This window comes from Talpa occidentalis, unplaced genomic scaffold (assembly GCF_014898055.3).
Source record: "Talpa occidentalis isolate TD23 unplaced genomic scaffold, MPIMG_talOcc4v2.1 talOcc4.16, whole genome shotgun sequence".
In the NCBI taxonomy this organism is placed as follows: domain Eukaryota; kingdom Metazoa; phylum Chordata; class Mammalia; order Eulipotyphla; family Talpidae; genus Talpa; species Talpa occidentalis.
Window position 1 is genome coordinate 67393207 of NW_023601653.1, and position 17062 is coordinate 67410268.

At 39.2% G+C, this 17062-nt stretch overlaps 1 protein-coding gene across 1 annotated transcript in view; it reads right to left on the bottom strand.

Moving 5' to 3' along the window:
• Window positions 1–467: 467 nt before the first annotated feature.
• The window catches only part of LOC119247026 (C-type lectin domain family 12 member A-like), a 30596-nt gene continuing 14001 nt past the window's right edge, over window positions 468–17062 (bottom strand). Inside the window, exons 4-8 of the mRNA XM_037513252.1 lie at window positions 16259–16359; window positions 15799–15964; window positions 14462–14613; window positions 11956–12059; window positions 468–546 (exon numbers count right to left, since the gene is read on the bottom strand). Of these exons, the coding sequence (XP_037369149.1) occupies window positions 468–546; window positions 11956–12059; window positions 14462–14613; window positions 15799–15964; window positions 16259–16359 (602 nt within the window). The remainder of the gene's footprint in view (window positions 547–11955; window positions 12060–14461; window positions 14614–15798; window positions 15965–16258; window positions 16360–17062) is intronic.

The following is a 17062-nucleotide window of genomic DNA, read 5'->3' on the forward strand; positions in this document are numbered from 1 at the left end:
GGGAGAATCAAGACAAAATAGCTGTTTTTTGGTATTTTTCTTTTTTGAAGATTTATTTATTTATGCATACAAGAGCTGGGGTACAGGCCGCAGTTATGGGGGAGTGAGAGGATTCACCGGAGACAGTGGGGAACAGAACAGGCAGAGCAACTGAAATACCCTGCTGAGGGGAGCAGCGGGTGAGCCAGGAGAGGTCTGCTGTGCCATGTGGGATTGTCGCTGTATGGCCGGGATCGAACCTACACTGCAGAGGCTGTGGACGGCTTCACAGCGCTCACTCAACCACCAGCGCCACCAGGGGAGGCCCCTCTTCTGTACTTTTCAACCAAAATTCTGTATTTATGCTCAGCAATATGTCTGTGTCTATCTGTTAAAGTATTTTCTCAGTAATTCCTTTTACTCATAAAATGAAGACAAAGAGGAAAGTTAGAAAAGCGTGAAGTATTAGGAGAGAGGCAGAAAGTCTGTCAGTCGGCATCTTTATTCCACTTGTCTGGTCCACATGAGGTGCTCTGCATAAAGTTGCTTTTAGTTGCAGGATAATAACTGAAACAAAATAAGTGCACTAACTATATAAATCCATCCGGTTCTTCGTTTATTAGCATATTCTCAATCTTCACTAGATTAGCCAATTTCTCACATACATAATAATCCTTTAGAGTGCAAAGCATATAATAAACATAGTCAGAATGTCTATATCCACAATACATTTTGTCTTTGAAGCCATTTGTGTTGTTTATTAACCTGAAAGAGGAAATAAAGAATTACTTGTTTCAAAAAACAAACACACAGACCAATGAAACTGAATGGAAAGCCCTGAAATAAGGTCATATATATGGACAACTAATCTCTGACAAAGGAGCAAAGAACATGCAATGGAACAAAGATAGTTTGTTCAATAAATGGTTTTGGAAAAACTGGACCACCACATGCAAAAGAATGAAACTAGACCTCTACCTCTCACCACACAAAAATCAACTCAAAATGGATAAAAGATCTGGACATAAGACCTGAAACCATAAAATATATAGCAGAAAATATAGGTAAAACACTACAAGACATACGTCTCAGTAATATCTTTAAAGACACATCGCCCTAAGCAAAGAAAGTCAAGGAAAAGATAAACACCTGGGATTACATCAAACTGAAAAGCTTCAGCACAGCAAAAGAGGCATTAACCAAAACAAAAGACATCCCACTGATTGGGAAAAAATCTTTGCCCTGCATACAACTGATGAGGGACTGCTCACAAAGATATACAAAGAACTCACAGGACTCAACAAAAGCAAATTAAACAATGCAGTTAAGAAATGCACAGAAGAACATAAAAGACACTTCCCCAAAGAGGAAATGCAAATGAAATCCACAATGAGATACCACCTTACACCAGTAAGAACAGCACATATCAAAACAATAGCAGCAACAAATGTTGGCGAGGATGTGGTGAAAAAGGAATGCTCCTATATTGCTGGTGGGAGTGCAGACTGGTCCAACCACCATGGAAAGCTGTCTGGAGGTTCCTCAGTCAATGAAAAATGGAGCTGCCATATGACCCAGAAATTCCACTCCCAGGGATCTACCCAAGAGGAACAAAACACTGATTCAAAAAAATACCTGTACCCCTGTGTTTATTGCAGATAAAACCTGGAAACAACCCAAAAATCCAAAAATAGATGACTGATCAAGATGTGGTTTATATACACAATGGAATATTATGCACCAATCAAAAAAGATAAACTCATGCCATTCGCAGCAACATGGATGGAGCTAGAAGAAATTATGCTCAGTGAAGTAAGTCAGAAGGAAAAAGAAAAATATCGGATGGTTTCACTTATAAGAGGAATATAGGGGAACCAAATAAGATAGCAGGGGAAAAATATAATTACAATACAAAACACAACAAAGCAAAAACAAACAGACAATTATAAATCAGAGACATCCTGCAGGGGATGAGGAGGGAGAGAGATAAGAGGGAGGGAGGGAGGAGCACAGGGGACTGAGGTAATGGTGCAGGGTGCATTGGTGAAGGAAATTCTGTGGGGACTACACCTGAGTGGAGGGAAGCAATTATTGTTTAAAAATGAACAATGATGTAAAATATATATATATATAATAATTTCAAAAAAAAGTATTACTTGTTTGAAATCAAATATTTGATGCATGTGCACACACATAAATTATTTTTCCATGTATCTTTGTTCCAAAAGTCTGCATTATCTAAAATAAATTTTAATTATTATTCAAAATATCAGGTGTTTACAAGTTACTCATTTTCATTGACAGATATGCAAGATCAAATACTACCTCATTTCTGTCTTTTCCACTTTCTCACATCTGGGATATTTGCTGTTCTTTACTCCAGAGGTAACATTGTCTTCCCCAGTACTTAATATGATTTAGAGACTTCAGTCTCCTTGAACTCTAGTTTAACTGGTTTAGTAGGAAATCTTTGACACTGTCCTCCTCAAATGTTTTTCACAACCAGCAAAACCAGGGATTAACCTGGTTTGTGAAAACTTAAATTCATCATCACCTCTAAGCAATAATATTTCAAGATATTTTTCAAAGATTTTACACTGAGTTCTGAATAATTTCCATCCTCTAATTCAAGATTGTTGATGTTGATTCATTATCTTTTGGGGAAAATGTAGCATCAATACTTGGTTCAATACATAATAATCATCAATCAATAAAAGTACATCAATTAAATTTCAATTGTGATATTTATATTTGTGGTGACACTCATGTGTCCATCATCGATGAAAGCATTTCTTTCCAGAAATAAACCCCAAAATGACAATGAGAATAAAAAAAAGAAAAAGAAATCATATGAACATACATATCATTTATAGGAACATATAAGCAAAAAGAATGCATTATATACATGATATCAATCTGTACTTTTCATTTCAGTTTTATTAATATTTTAAAATATCTGCTGGGCTTTCCTTGCAGTTATAGATTGCCTTCTCATTAATAATACTTGCAAATGCACACAAGGAAATCCACCTTTTCAAAACAAAATCCATCACACACTCCCCTGACCACAAACTACCTTTACCTCTAGTCCTTCACTCCAAATTTGCTCTTGAACATGCAGACCCTCCTCTCCTCTGTGTGCACACACCTTTCTCCCATTCTGTACTGAATTGCCAACTGCTGAGATGGAGCAGTCCCATCTCTGACCTCTGGTGTCACACCTACTATTTCTAGCAAAGTGAGTAAAACAGAAAAACAATCAGAACTTCTATTTGTTGCCTGGCCCAATGTGGTGAGTGTGCAGCAATGTGAGGGCTTAGCTTCAGTGAGGCAGTCCCCCAGATTAGTTGTCCTGAGTTCATTCCATCTTGATGTACCCTCAACTAACACATTGGTGAATATATGGGCTGAGAATGTTTTCCAGGAATAATTTCCCTTCTTTAGTCTGTTTTCCAATTTAAAAGATGATAAAATACAAATGCAATTATGGCATTTTTATTTTATTTTTTTAAGGTTTATTTATTTTATGCATACAGAACTGGGGTAAAGGCCAGAGATGTGGGGGGAGTGACTGGATTCACCAGAGACAGAGCAGGGAACAAAACAGGCAGAAGGACTGAAATATACTGCTAAGGGGAGCAGCGGGTGAGACAGGAGAGGTCTGCTGCACCATGTGGGTATCTCCCAGGCCGGCCTGAAATGAAACCGGTCTGTAGAGGCTGCAGAAAGCTTCACAGTTCTGTGCTCAACCCATTGCGCTACCGGGGAGGCCCTATGGCATGTTTTTTAATGTAGGTCTCGCTTTTCCCCGTGATAAGCATAACAAATACAAAAAAAGGATTCATTTACAATGGCATATTTATATCCACATTTCTTAACATATTATACAACAGAATAAATTTTGTGTATCATATTTACAATATACTAGGTCCAAATTCATTTTATTCTCTTTACCAGAAATGCTTTTCTAGTCTCTCTCTAAATTTTTCATTCAAAATTGTCCATTTCAAATGTATATTATAACACAATTTCCATATCTTACCTACTGTAAATAATGCTGCAATAAACATAGGGGTGTAGGTATCCTTTGGAAGTAATGTTTTTGTGTCCTTTGGGTAATCCCTAGGAGTGGAATTGCTGGATCATATGGTAGCTCCATTTTTAATAGTTTGAGGAATCTGCACACAGCTTTCCATAATGGTTGGATCAGTTTGTATTCCCACCATCAATGTAGGAGAATTCCTTTTGCTTCACATCCTCGCCAACATTTGTTATTGCCTGTTTTTTTTTTTTTTTTAATATCTGCCATTCTCGCAGGTATAAGGTGGTATCTCATTGTGGTTTTGATTTGCATTTCTCTGATTGCAAGTGATATTGAACATTTTTTCATACCTATTGGCCATTTACATTTCTTCTTTGGAGAAGTGTCTTTTGAACTCTTCTGCCCATTTTTTTTTTATTGTATTGTTTACTTTGTTTTTGTTGAGTAGTGTCAGCTCTTTGTAGATATTTGTGATTAGTCCCTTAGCAGTTATACTGTGTGCAAAAACTCTCTCCCAATCAGTAGGATGCCTCTTTGTTTTGGGTAGTGTCTCTTTTGCTCTACAGAAGCTTTTCAGTTTGGTGTAATCCCAGCTGTTCATTTTGTCCTTCACTTTCTTTGCCTTGGGGGTGTCTTTAAAGATATTACTGAGATGTATGTCATGTAGTGTTTTGCCTATATTTTCTTCTGTATATTTTATGGGGTCAGGTCTTATTTCAATTCCTTTTTCTATTTTGAATTGGTTTTTGTGCATGGTGTGAGGTAGTAGTCTTAAGGATGCAGTTTTAGTAGAAGCTAGTTTTAACTGTAATCTACTGTGTACCCAAAAAAAGCATCTTTACTCAAACCAGCTAAAAAGAATCCAACATGGGAGGGGGCGGAGCAACATGGCGGCGAGGAGACGCTGCGAGTAAGATCTCCCATTAAAAAAAGTGAATAGGGAGGAAAAGCGGCAGGTCCCAGTGAGAACTGGGACACGGAAGATAAACGGGTGACGCCAGCGAACTGCCCGAAGAAGAAAGTGGCCATAAAAGAGGTCTAGAAGGGAGGGAAGCTCAGAACCCTGCTCCCCTCCCCCGCCCACAGAGGCGGCACTCTCCGACCGGCAGAGAGGAGGAAACAACAAACCAAAACAACCAACAAGAACAAACGACGCAGCAAGCGGGACTGTGAGCGGAAAGGAACTATTTCAGCCACCACACCCCGTGAACGGGAGCTGAGGCGAACCCTGCAGGATCCGCCGCGGCGGTGAGCGAACGGCTCCGGGTGCCATTAGAGAAGAACAAAGACCCCGGGAGACGCGCACACAGCCCGGGCTGCCGGTAAGCTGGCGCGGAAACGCGGCGCGCTCGGGGAGCTTGAAAAGCAAGTGCAGACCTGGATCGCGGCTGCCCAGGTCCCCGCGCCTGCGACCTAGGCTTGCGGGGAGACGACCTAGGCTTGCGGGGAGACGCACGGAGGTCCTCACTGAGGTGAAGGTCCCTCCCTGAGTAAGCAGGAACCAGGCGCCCAGGCACGGGAGCGGCGCAAAAGGCGCCATTCCCGCGCCACTGAACTGGGCTACAGCCCGCGTCCTGGAACTGAGGGCTTTGAACTGAGACCCGGGGCACGAAAATTCGGGGCGTGGTTTCTCCACGACGGTGGGGCACAAGGCAGACACAGCACCCCAAAGCTGTTGAGGTGTACCCTACCATTCCCGCTCTGTTCTCTGTCCCACGGGGTGGGGGGAGGCGAAAAACAGCCCCCCCAAGGACAATAGGAGAGATCTCTGGCGCCACCTAGCGACCAGGAAAAAAAAAGTCACTAACACCCTATAAAACTGCTTGAAAAGGGCAGAAGGTTTCTGGAGGACCCAGTGGCCAGCCGGGAAGTTATTCCACGCCAGGCCCCTTCCGACCAGCAGTCTGAGCCCACAGAGGGAGCAGGCACCCACGTCCGGGGCAGACCGGGTGCGCAGAAGAGTGTGCCTGAAACCGGAGGCGCAGGGACGGCATCCCGCTTCGCCATTTGAGAACAGGGACATTTCTTCAGTAAAAACTGCCTAAAACCAGCAGAAAGCTCCCCCAGAAGACAGAGATGGCTCCTGGAAGAGCCAGAGGGGAGCGGAGAAGTTCACCCAAGATGTCAGTCAGTCCGAGCAACACAGTGTCCCAACGCATACGACAAATTAGAAAACAGACAGTAGGGAGTAGAAGAACCACACGCAACCTAAAAACTCCTCAGGAAAGAAGCACACCACAAAAAGAAAACCACTCCCCAGATTGCAACGACAGCAACTTGGAAGAACTTCTGAGCCTTCCAGAAAGAGAATTTAAAATTGCCATGATTAAAAAAGTGATAGATCAGAAGAAGGAAATTGAGTCCCTAAAGAGGGAAGTAAGAGAAATGCAGGAGATCAAAGAATTAATGGAGGAACTAAAGAACTCTGGGAAAAGCAATGAAAGCAGAATAGATGAAATGGAAGAACGAATAAGTAATCTTGAAGAAACAGAAATAAAAAGAACCAAAACAGAAAAGGAAAGAGAAGTACGAAGGAAAAAGAATGAAGAAAGACTTCGGGAACTATCTGACTCCATGAGGAAAGGAAATATAAGAGTTATAGGAATTCCAGAAGGAGAGGAGAGAGATGTAGGAACAGAGAAAATATTCATGGATATAATTGAAGAGAACTTCCCAAATGAGAAGAAGGAGCTGAAAATTGATATACAAGAAGCAAGAAGAACACCAAACTTCCACGACGAAAGGAAAAACACAGCAAGACACATAATAGTAAAGCTCCCAAGAATCCAGGACAAGGAAAAAATAATGAAGCTGACAAGAGGGAAGAAACAGATAACATTCAAAGGAAAACCAATCAGGCTGACATCAGACTTCTCTGAAGAAACACTACGGGCAAGGAGAGAGTGGAGGGATATAGTCAACAGACTCCAAGAAAACAGATGCCAACCAAGAATACTCTATCCCGCAAAGCTCTCTTTCCTCCATGAAGAAAGAATTTGGACCTTCCCAGACAAAGAGAAACTCCGGAATTTCATTACGACTAAACCCCACTCCAAAAAATACTACAAGGAATCCTAAAGCCAGAACCTCAGAGGGACGAATAACAACGAAAGAAGACCAAAAAAAAAAAAAAAGTTATTAAAAGAATAAATAAATAAAATCAAAGGAAAGACAAACATAATGGCAAATACAGATGCTAACATATCAATATTAACTCTAAATGTAAATGGACTAAACTCTTCAATAAAAAGACACAGAGTTGCAGCCTGGATTAAGAAACAAAACCCAACCTTTTGCTGTCTCCAGGAAACACATTTAGCTACAAAAGATAAAAATAGGCTCAAAGTCAAAGGATGGAAAACAATTCTACAAGCAAATGGGCCAAAAAAGAAAGCAGGAACAGCTATACTTATATCAGATAAAACAGACTTCAAACTCAAAAAAATAAAAAGAGACCCCAATGGTCACTACATTATGATTAAGGGGACAATACTTCAAGAAGAAATAACACTCATTAACATATACTCACCAAACGAAGGAGCACCAAAATATATCAGACAACTGTTGTCCTCTCTGAAAACAGACATCAGAGAAAACACATATGTAGTGGGAGACTTCAACACACCACTATCAACAATGGATAGATCAACAAGACAAAAAATAAGTAAAGAAACTAAAGCTCTAAATAAGGACCTAGAGCATTTGGCTTAACAGACATCTATAGAACACTAAACCCAAAAAAACGGAGTACACATTTTTCTCAAGCGCACACGGATCATTCTCCAGGATCGATCACATACTGGGGCACAAGACAAACATCAACAGATACACCAAGATTGAAATCATACCAACCATCTTTTCTGACCACGAAGGCATCAAACTAGAAATAAATCATAAAAAGAAGGCAAGGAACTATCCTACCTCATGGAGATTAAAAGCCACACTACTGGAAGACCACTGGACTAACGAGGAGATCAAAGAAGAAATTAAAAAATTCTTTGAATTGAATGACAAGGAGGACACCAATATCCTAAATGTATGGGATGCAGCAAAAGCAGTAATAAGAGGAAAATATATAGCAATAGAAGCTCACATCAAAAAACAAGAAAGAACTCAAAGAAACAACCTAATCTCGAAGCTCAAAGATCTAGAAAAAGAACAACAAAAAAACCCCAGAACCAGTAGAAGAAAAGAAATAATAAAAACCAAAGCAGAAATAAATGAAATTGAAACTAAAAAACAATCCAAAAGATCAATGAAACCAAGAGCTGGTTCTTTGAAAAAATAAATAAAATAGACAAACCCCTAGCCAGGCTCACAAAGGAAAAAAGGGAGAAAGCACAAATACACAGAATCATAAATGAAAGAGGAGAAATCACAACGGACACAGCACAAATCAAAAGAATAATCAGTAACTACTATGAACAGTTATATGGAAACAAATTCAACAATCTAGAGGAGATGGACAAATTCCTACAACTCTACAATCACCCAAAGCTAGATAAAGAAGAAATAGAACACCTAAACAGACCAATTACAAGCAGCGAAATTGAAATGGTAATTAAAAACCTCCCCAAAAACAAAAGCCCAGGACCTGATGGATTTACAAATGAATTCTACCAAACATTCAGAGACGAATTAGTGCCTATCCTTCACAAACTCTTCCAAAAAATTGAGAAGGAAGGGACAATACCAAACACGTTCTATGAAGCCAATATTACACTAATACCAAAACCGAATAAGGACAACACAAAAAAGGAAAACTATAGGCCAATCTCCCTAATGAACACTGATGCAAAAATCCTCAATAAAATTTTAGCTATCAGAATCCAACAATGTATCCATAAGATAATTCACCACGACCAAGTTGGATTCATTCCAGGGGCACAAGGATGGTTTAACATCCGAAAATCAATCAACGTTATCCAACACATCAACAAAAAGAAATATAAAAACCATATGATAATATCAATAGATGCTGAGAAAGCTTTCGACAAAGTGCAACACCCATTCATGATAAAAGCCCTTGAAATTCTTGGGATACAAGGAACATACCTCAACATCATAAAGGCCATCTATGACAAGCCAACAGCCAGTATCATTCTCAATGGTGAAAAGCTGAAAGCAATTCCATTAAGATCTGGAACAAGACAAGGATGTCCACTCTCACCACTGCTTTTCAATATAATACTGGAAGTCCTAGCCAGAGCAATAAGACAAGAGAAAGACATCCAAGGAATCCAAATAGGAAAAGAAGAAGTCAAACTATCACTATTTGCAGACGATATGATAATATACATAGAGAACCCCAAAATCTCCACAGAAAAACTAATTCAACTCATCAATCAATTCAGTAAAGTGGCAGGATACAAAATCAACACGCAAAAGTCAGTAGCCTTCCTATACACAAACAATAAATCTGAAGAAGAAGAAATCAAAAAAACCACCCCTTTTATTATCGAAACAAAAAAAATCAAATATTTGGGAATAAATCTAACAAAAGAGGTAAAGGACCTATACAAAGAAAACTATAAAACACTGTTAAAAGAAATAGAAGAAGACACAAAGAAATGGAAAGACATCCCCTGCTCATGGATTGGAAGAATAAACATTATTAAAATGGCCATCCTACCAAAAGCAATATACAGATTCAATGCTATTCCAATCAAAATCTCAATGGCATTCTTCAAAGAAATAGAACAATTATTGATGAAATTCATATGGAATCACCAAAAACCCCGAATAGCCAAAGCTCTACTGAAAAAAAAAGAAGGAAATGGAGGCATCACACTCCCAGACTTCAAACTATACTACAAAGCCATAATCATCAAAACTGCATGGTATTGGAACAAGAACAGACATACAGACCAATGGAATCGAATAGAAAATCCAGAAATAAACCCACAGATTTATGGTCAACTAATCTTTGACAAAGGAGCAAAGACTATGCATTGGAGCAAAGAAAGTTTGTTCAATAAATGGTGCTGGGAAAACTGGGTCACTACATGCAAAAGAATGAAGCTTGACCACTACCTCACACCATACACAAAAATCAACTCAAAATGGATTAAAGAACTAGACATAAGACCTGAAACCATAAAATACATAGAAGGAAATATAGGCAAAACACTACGGGATTTGCACATCAAAGACATCTTTACAGACACATCACCCAAAGCAGTGATAGTGAAGACAAAGATAAACAGCTGGGACTACATCAAATTAAAGAGCTTCTGCACAGCAAAAGAGACAATAACAAAAACAAAGAGAAACCCCACCAACTGGGAGAACATTTTTGCACCCAACACTAATGATAAAGGACTGATCACAAAAATCTGCAAAGAGCTGATGAGACTCAGCAACAACAAAGAAAATAATCCAGTCAAAAAATGGGCAGAAGAGCTAAAAAGAAACTTCTCTGAAGAGGAAATGCAAATGGCCAACAGACATATGAAAAAATGTTCAACATCACTTGTAATCAGGGAAATGCAAATCAAAACTACCATGAGATACCATCTCACACCAGTGAGAATGGCACATATTAAAAAAACTAGCAACAACAAATGTTGGCGAGGATGTGGAGAAAAAGGAACTCTTGTGCACTGTTGGTGGGAGTGCAAACTGTTCCAACCACTATGGAGAGCTGTGTGGAGATTTCTGGTCCTACTAAACATAGAGCTTCCATATGATCCAGCAATTCCACTCCTAGGTATTTACCCAAAGGACACAGAAACATCAATTCCAAAGAGCACCTGCACTCCTATGTTTATAGCAGCACTGTTTACAATAGCTAAGCTTTGGAAACAACCCAAATGCCCAAAAATAGATGACTGGATCAAGAAGATGTGGTACATATATACCATGGAATATTACTCAGCATTCAAAAAAGATAAACACATGCAATTTGCAGCAACATGGATGGCGCTGGAAGGGATCATGCTCAGCGAAATAAGCCAAAAAGAAAAAGAAAAATACCAGATGGTCTCACTCATAGCAGGAATCTAGAAAACTTAAATAAGGGACCAGGAAAATGAATATAAGAAAGTGAAAATCAAAATCAACAAAAAACTATGAACCAGAGACACTTTTTGGGGGGTGGGGGGCGGGAGGGGAAGGATTGGGGTCAGAATGGGGCGTTTGCAATTGTATGGGGGAATATAAAAATAAAATTTAATATTTAAAAAAAAAAAAAAAAAAAACTCCCAAAGGGAAGGATACAGGGCCCTTGTTGTTGGAACACTGACCAATCAAGGTCTGTGTAAGGTACACCTGCTCTAGACATAGCCTCTCATTCAAGTACTGGGGTGGGAGGCAGTATATGGCTGCTTTGGTGGGACTGAAATATTTCATCACCTAAGACCTACACCATCGTCAATTTTACTCAAACATGTATAAAGCAGGGAACGATGATGCTTACCCCATCTTCAAATACTTTAGAATGAAAACAATTAAAAAAAACTAATTGTGTTCAGTATCTAACAGAGACTGGAATACAACAGCTACAGCAATATTTGTTGAGGGCATAGAAAGGGAAAAAATATGAAACTGCTAAAAAAAATGCACTGCTTGCACATGGATAAGGGTGATAAGCACTTGATGGAAATCAATCACATTAATAAAACAACAACAACAGAATGTCAAAATAGGAGGACCATGGAGATAATTCGTTTAATCTCCTCCTGGAAGGTGGGGTGTGGCCTGAGAGCAAGTAGTGATTGCCTCAGGTAAAAAAAAAAAAAAAAAAAAAAAAAAAAAAAAAGAATCCAACATGAATAAAGACATACTTTTTATGTCTGTACAATTGCTTTCAAATAAGCATGTCATATAGGATTAACTACTTGATCATTGTGAAGTGTTTTAGTTTCTAAATGAAATAATATTACCTAAAACCAAAAAAGTAGTATACTTGTTTAAAAAAATAAAAAATGACTTACCAGTCAGAGGAGGAAATTTTCTCTTTGAGCATCTCAAAGGATCCTTGATTTTTTCTGGGAGATAATCCTAGCCAAAAGTCAGTCGTCTGGGATTTTATAAAATCCTATAAGAAATGTAGATGGTTGTTGAAATAATTGTTTCTCATTTCTCTACATTACATCACAGCATCATTTAGTACGCAAAATTGTTTAAGAGAACATTTTACTTATTTTTTTCAATTTATTTTTTATTTTTTTATTTTTTTAAATAATAAATTTTATTTTTATATTCCCCATAAAATTGCAACCCCCCCATTCTGACCCCAATCCCTCCCCTCCTGCCCCCCACCCCCAAAAAGTGTCTCTGGTTCATAGTTTTTTGTTGATTTTGATTTTCACTTTCTTGTAGTTATTCATTTTCCTGGTCCCTTATTTAAGTTTTCTAGATTCCTGCTATGAGTGAGACCATCCGGTATTTTTCTTTTTCTTTCTGGCTTATTTCGCTGAGCATGATCCCTTCCAGCGCCATCCATGTTGCTGCAAATTGCATGTGTTTATCTTTTTGAATGCTGAGTAATATTCCATGGTATATATGTACCACATCTTCTTGATCCAGTCATCTATTTTTGGGCATTTGGGCTGTTTCCAAAGCTTAGCTATTGTAAATAGTGCTGCTATAAACATAGGGGTGCAGGTGTTCTTTGGAATTGATGTTTCTGTGTCCTTTGGGTAAATACCTAGGAGTGGAATTGCTGGATCATATGGAAGCTCTATGTTTAGTAGGTTAAGAAATCTCCACACAGCTCTCCATAGTGGTTGGACCAGTTTGCACTCCCACCTACAGTGCAGGAGAGTTCCTTTTTCTCCACACCCTCGCCAACATTTGTTGTTGCTAGTTTTTTTTAATATGTGCCATTCTCACTGGTGTAAGATGGTATCTCATGGTAGTTTTGATTTGCATTTCCCTGATGACAAGTGATGTTGAACATTTTTTCATATGCCTGTTGGCCATTTGCATTTCCTCTTCAGAGAAGTTTCTTTTTAGTAAGAGAACATTTTAAACATTATACTATGTTTCAATGCCATTAACAGAAATTGAGACAAAGTGTTCCTTACTGTAAGGTTGCTTTCAGCATTTTTACATCAAATACCATCTCACATGGAGAAGGAAATACCAATCAATGAAAAAACTCTTAATTTAGGAACTACCAACCCATGCATAATCACCAACTATAGATTTCAAATATTAGCATTAAATATTCAACCTGGAAGCAAATAAAGTAATTAACCACTGTAAATAAAAGTTAATAGAAACAGAAAGAGTAGAAGTAAAATGTAGCAAATTTACAGTGGTTATAAATAGAAGTCAGAATTAGTCCAGAATTGTGTAGCCAAAGTAATAAGCTTTTTTTCAAAGTGTAACATTTTTCTTTGAAGAAACAACTCTTAATCCATCACTTATGAGTGATCAGATGACCAAGTCACTGTGAATTGATTTTTCCCTCTTCTCTAAAGTAGGACAAAGGGTCTTACAGTAGGGAAGATGAAGCTTTTGGGGGAATGTACTTTTGCTTAACAAATGAATATATGGGGCCTCCCCTGGTGGCACAGGCAGTTGAGTGCTGCGCTGTGAAGCTGTCCACAGCCTCTGCAGCACTTGTTCCATCCCAGCCGACTGGTAAGGGTCCCACATGGCACGGCAGATCTCTCCTGTCTTGCCTGCTGCTCCCCTCAGCAGTGTATTTCATCAGTCTGCCTGTTCTGTTCCCCACTCTGTCACTGGTGAATCCTCTCACCCTCCCACGCATCTGACCTGTACCCCGGTTCTTGTATAAATAAATAAATAAATCTTTTAAAAAATGACTATGATTACTCTGAGAGATCAGACATGCCGAGTAATAAGTAAAATGTGGGGGTCTTCCTGGTGGCAGAGGTGTTTGAGCTCAGCACTGCGAAGCTGTCGGGAGCCTCTGGGAAGTGGGTGCAATCCCGGAAGGCCAGGGAGATTCCCACATGGCGCAGGAGACCTCTCCTGTCTAGCCCGCTGCTCCCCTCAGCAGTGTACTTCAGTCAATCTGCCTGCTCTGTTCCCCACTGGGTCTCTGGTGAATCTCTTCACCCTCACACACATCTGACCTGTATCCTAGCTCTTATACGCATAAATAAATAAATCTTTAAAAAAAAAAAAGTAGGGCCTCCCCTGGTGGCTCAGTGGTTGAGCCGTGGGCTTCGAAGCTACCCACAGCCTCCGCAGCACCGGTTTGATCCCCAGCAGCTGGGCGAGGGTCCCACATGTTGTGACAGGCCTCTCCTGCCATGCCTGCTGCTCCCCTCAACAGTGTACTTCGTCAGTCTGCCTGTTCTGTTCCCTGCTCTGGCTTTGGTGAATCCTCTCACCCTCCCGGACTTCTGACTGTATCAAGTGCTTATATAAATAAACAAATAAATAAACAAACAAACAAACAAACAAATAAATAAATAAGGTAAAATGTGGAGATACTAATTAGATATTAGAATGAAGGCTTACCAATACACTTTTGTTCTTAATCTTCAACAGACTGGCATTTAGATTCCGACATTCCTGTTCACTTGTTTGCCAATCTTCACGCTCCTGACTGAGTAAATAACAGCTGTCCTCATGCCACAACCAGTCCTTTTGACAAGGTTTACATTTGTGTCCTGGGGGGAAGAAGCAGTTTTATTTGGATTGCACTGATAATCTTCCTTATTCTTATTTCCCCCATTATCCTCTATATTAAGTTAACCAAATTTACTTGTGTTTCTTTTTTTAAAACCAGTGGTGAAGAAAGTGAATCCTGTGTTCTAGGTTCCTACTACCAGTGTAGTGTGTTGAAAACATCACAAGAACAACACATGTCAGAGGAAAGAGCGCTATATTTTCCTTCCTCAGGAGCCCTGAATAATGATCGCCTAATCTCCTTCTCTCACTTTCATGTTTTGTTTTCCTACTTGGCAGTGAAAGTTAATCCCAAGAAAATTTGTCTCTTGAGAATCAACCCCACACACCTCCACCCATTCTGGCTTCTCTAACTAATACATTTCTAGCTCTCGGATTTGTTGAATACTGGGGAGACTTCTCAAGATCACAAAGATTGTGTATTCATTATAAAAGGAATAGAAGCTGCTAAACATATTTAAACACCATTCACTTACATTCATGGGGTAAAGTCTAGTTTTATTTCTTTTACAATAATACTCATCAAACATTGACTAAAATTTAGGAACGAAGTCGCCATAAAGATATATGTTTTTCTCCTTATCTTCTACTCATCTCAGTGCCCAAAATAAAAATAATACAGGGCCTCCCTGGTGGTGCAAGGAGTTAAGCACTGCACTATGAAGCAGTCTGCAGCCTCTGCAGCATGAGTTCCATCCCCAGCCAGCCAGGGAGCTACCCACATGGTGTAGCAGACCTTTCCTGTCTCGCCCGCTGCTCCCCTCAGCAGTTATTTCAGTGTCTGCCTGTTCTGTTCCCCACTCTGTCTTTGGTGAACCCTCTCACCCTCCCATGCATCCGGCCTGTACCCCAGCTCTTGTATGCATAAATAAATAAATCTTTACAAAAAAAGTAAAACATATCAGATTAAAGAAACTGTGTTAGCTAATGTTTTATTAAGTAGCTATTACCCACATTTTGGGATAATTTGGGGTCTATGGCTATAATTACCTTTTCTGGTTCTTTTTTCTAGTTCCATGAAAATATCAATGCATCCTCTGTCAGCCACATTTAATTCCTTCCCCCAAATAATGGCTTCTAAGGAAAAACTTCTAGATAGCAGTGAAATGATGCTCTAGAAACTCTTAAATTTAGTCCACTATACTCAGAGAAGAATAGAAGATTACCTGAATCTTTTTCATATAGTTTATGGCATAATTTGGTGGCCATTTTTTGCAGCATGATAGAGAGTTTCCTGTTCTTCACAGAACTATTCATGTTTTCAGTCAGTTGCAGAGAAAGATTTCGTTGAAGTTCCTCTTTGAAGCTCTGTAGTTTGTTCAGTTTTCCCATTTGATTGTTGAAAGTTCCATAAACTCCATCCCAAACAAGATAGAAGATTAAAAACTTAATCCCCCAAACAACCACCACTCCTTTTTGCTGAAATCATATTAAAATATTAAAGGTATAGGGGGCAGTCACTTTCTTTATAGGAATCAGGGAGAGAGATTTAAGTGCCATCTTGTAAGTGCAGCATTCTATGTGTGTTCTATGGGTTCAGAGCCTTAATTCCAAGAGTTAAACTTCTTTGTAAAACTCATGTGCTTTTATGTATTTTCCCACCCAATCAAAATATAGGTAATACATACACATGCTTCCTAAGATTCCCAGTCCTGCCAGCAGCAGAAGGCAGAGCACAGCCAGAGCCACCACACGGCACTGCCTGGAGCGGGGAGTGGCGGCTGGTGCTGTGGGAAGCAAGGTGAGCACAGAGAGTAGAGTGGTGTGCATCTTAAGTTGAAACACTCATTCATTTTGCTTTAACTTCATACGTAACATGTCCCCAAAGTGAAAGAATGTTTTTGCTGGAAACTCAAGGACATTTTCAAAAATTTTTTTTTTATTCTTTTTAAAAATTTTCTTTTATTTATATATTTTTTTACATCATTGCTCATTTTTAAACAAAGTTTGAAAGCAAAAAAAAAGGAGGGGAAGGAAATAAAAATCTTTTTTGAAGAATAAATCAAAAAGAAATAAAAAATATTTCGTTAGTTGTTCAGCATCTGAAATGGGTCTCACAAGGAGGCTGTTAACTGGTGGGCTGCTTAAAGGAACAAAGAGGCAGAAATGGAATTTTAAAGAAGATGTGAGAAAACCAATCCATATAGATTCTGTTCTGTCCAAATTTGTGGAAACTTAGCAGCTGTCAGCTAATAGGGAGTTCAATCCTTGATTGGACAATGAGAAACTCTTGAAAAGTAATATCAGTGATATATGTTTCCCCCAGGACATCCTGAGAGTCCTGGGGCTGTCTCTATTTTTTTTTAAGATTTTGTTTTTTTATATAACTGTGGTGTACAGGCCAGATATGCGGGAGGGTGAGAGCATTCACCAGAGACAGAGAAGGAAACAGAACAGGCAGACTGAGTGAAATACACTGTGAGGGGAGTA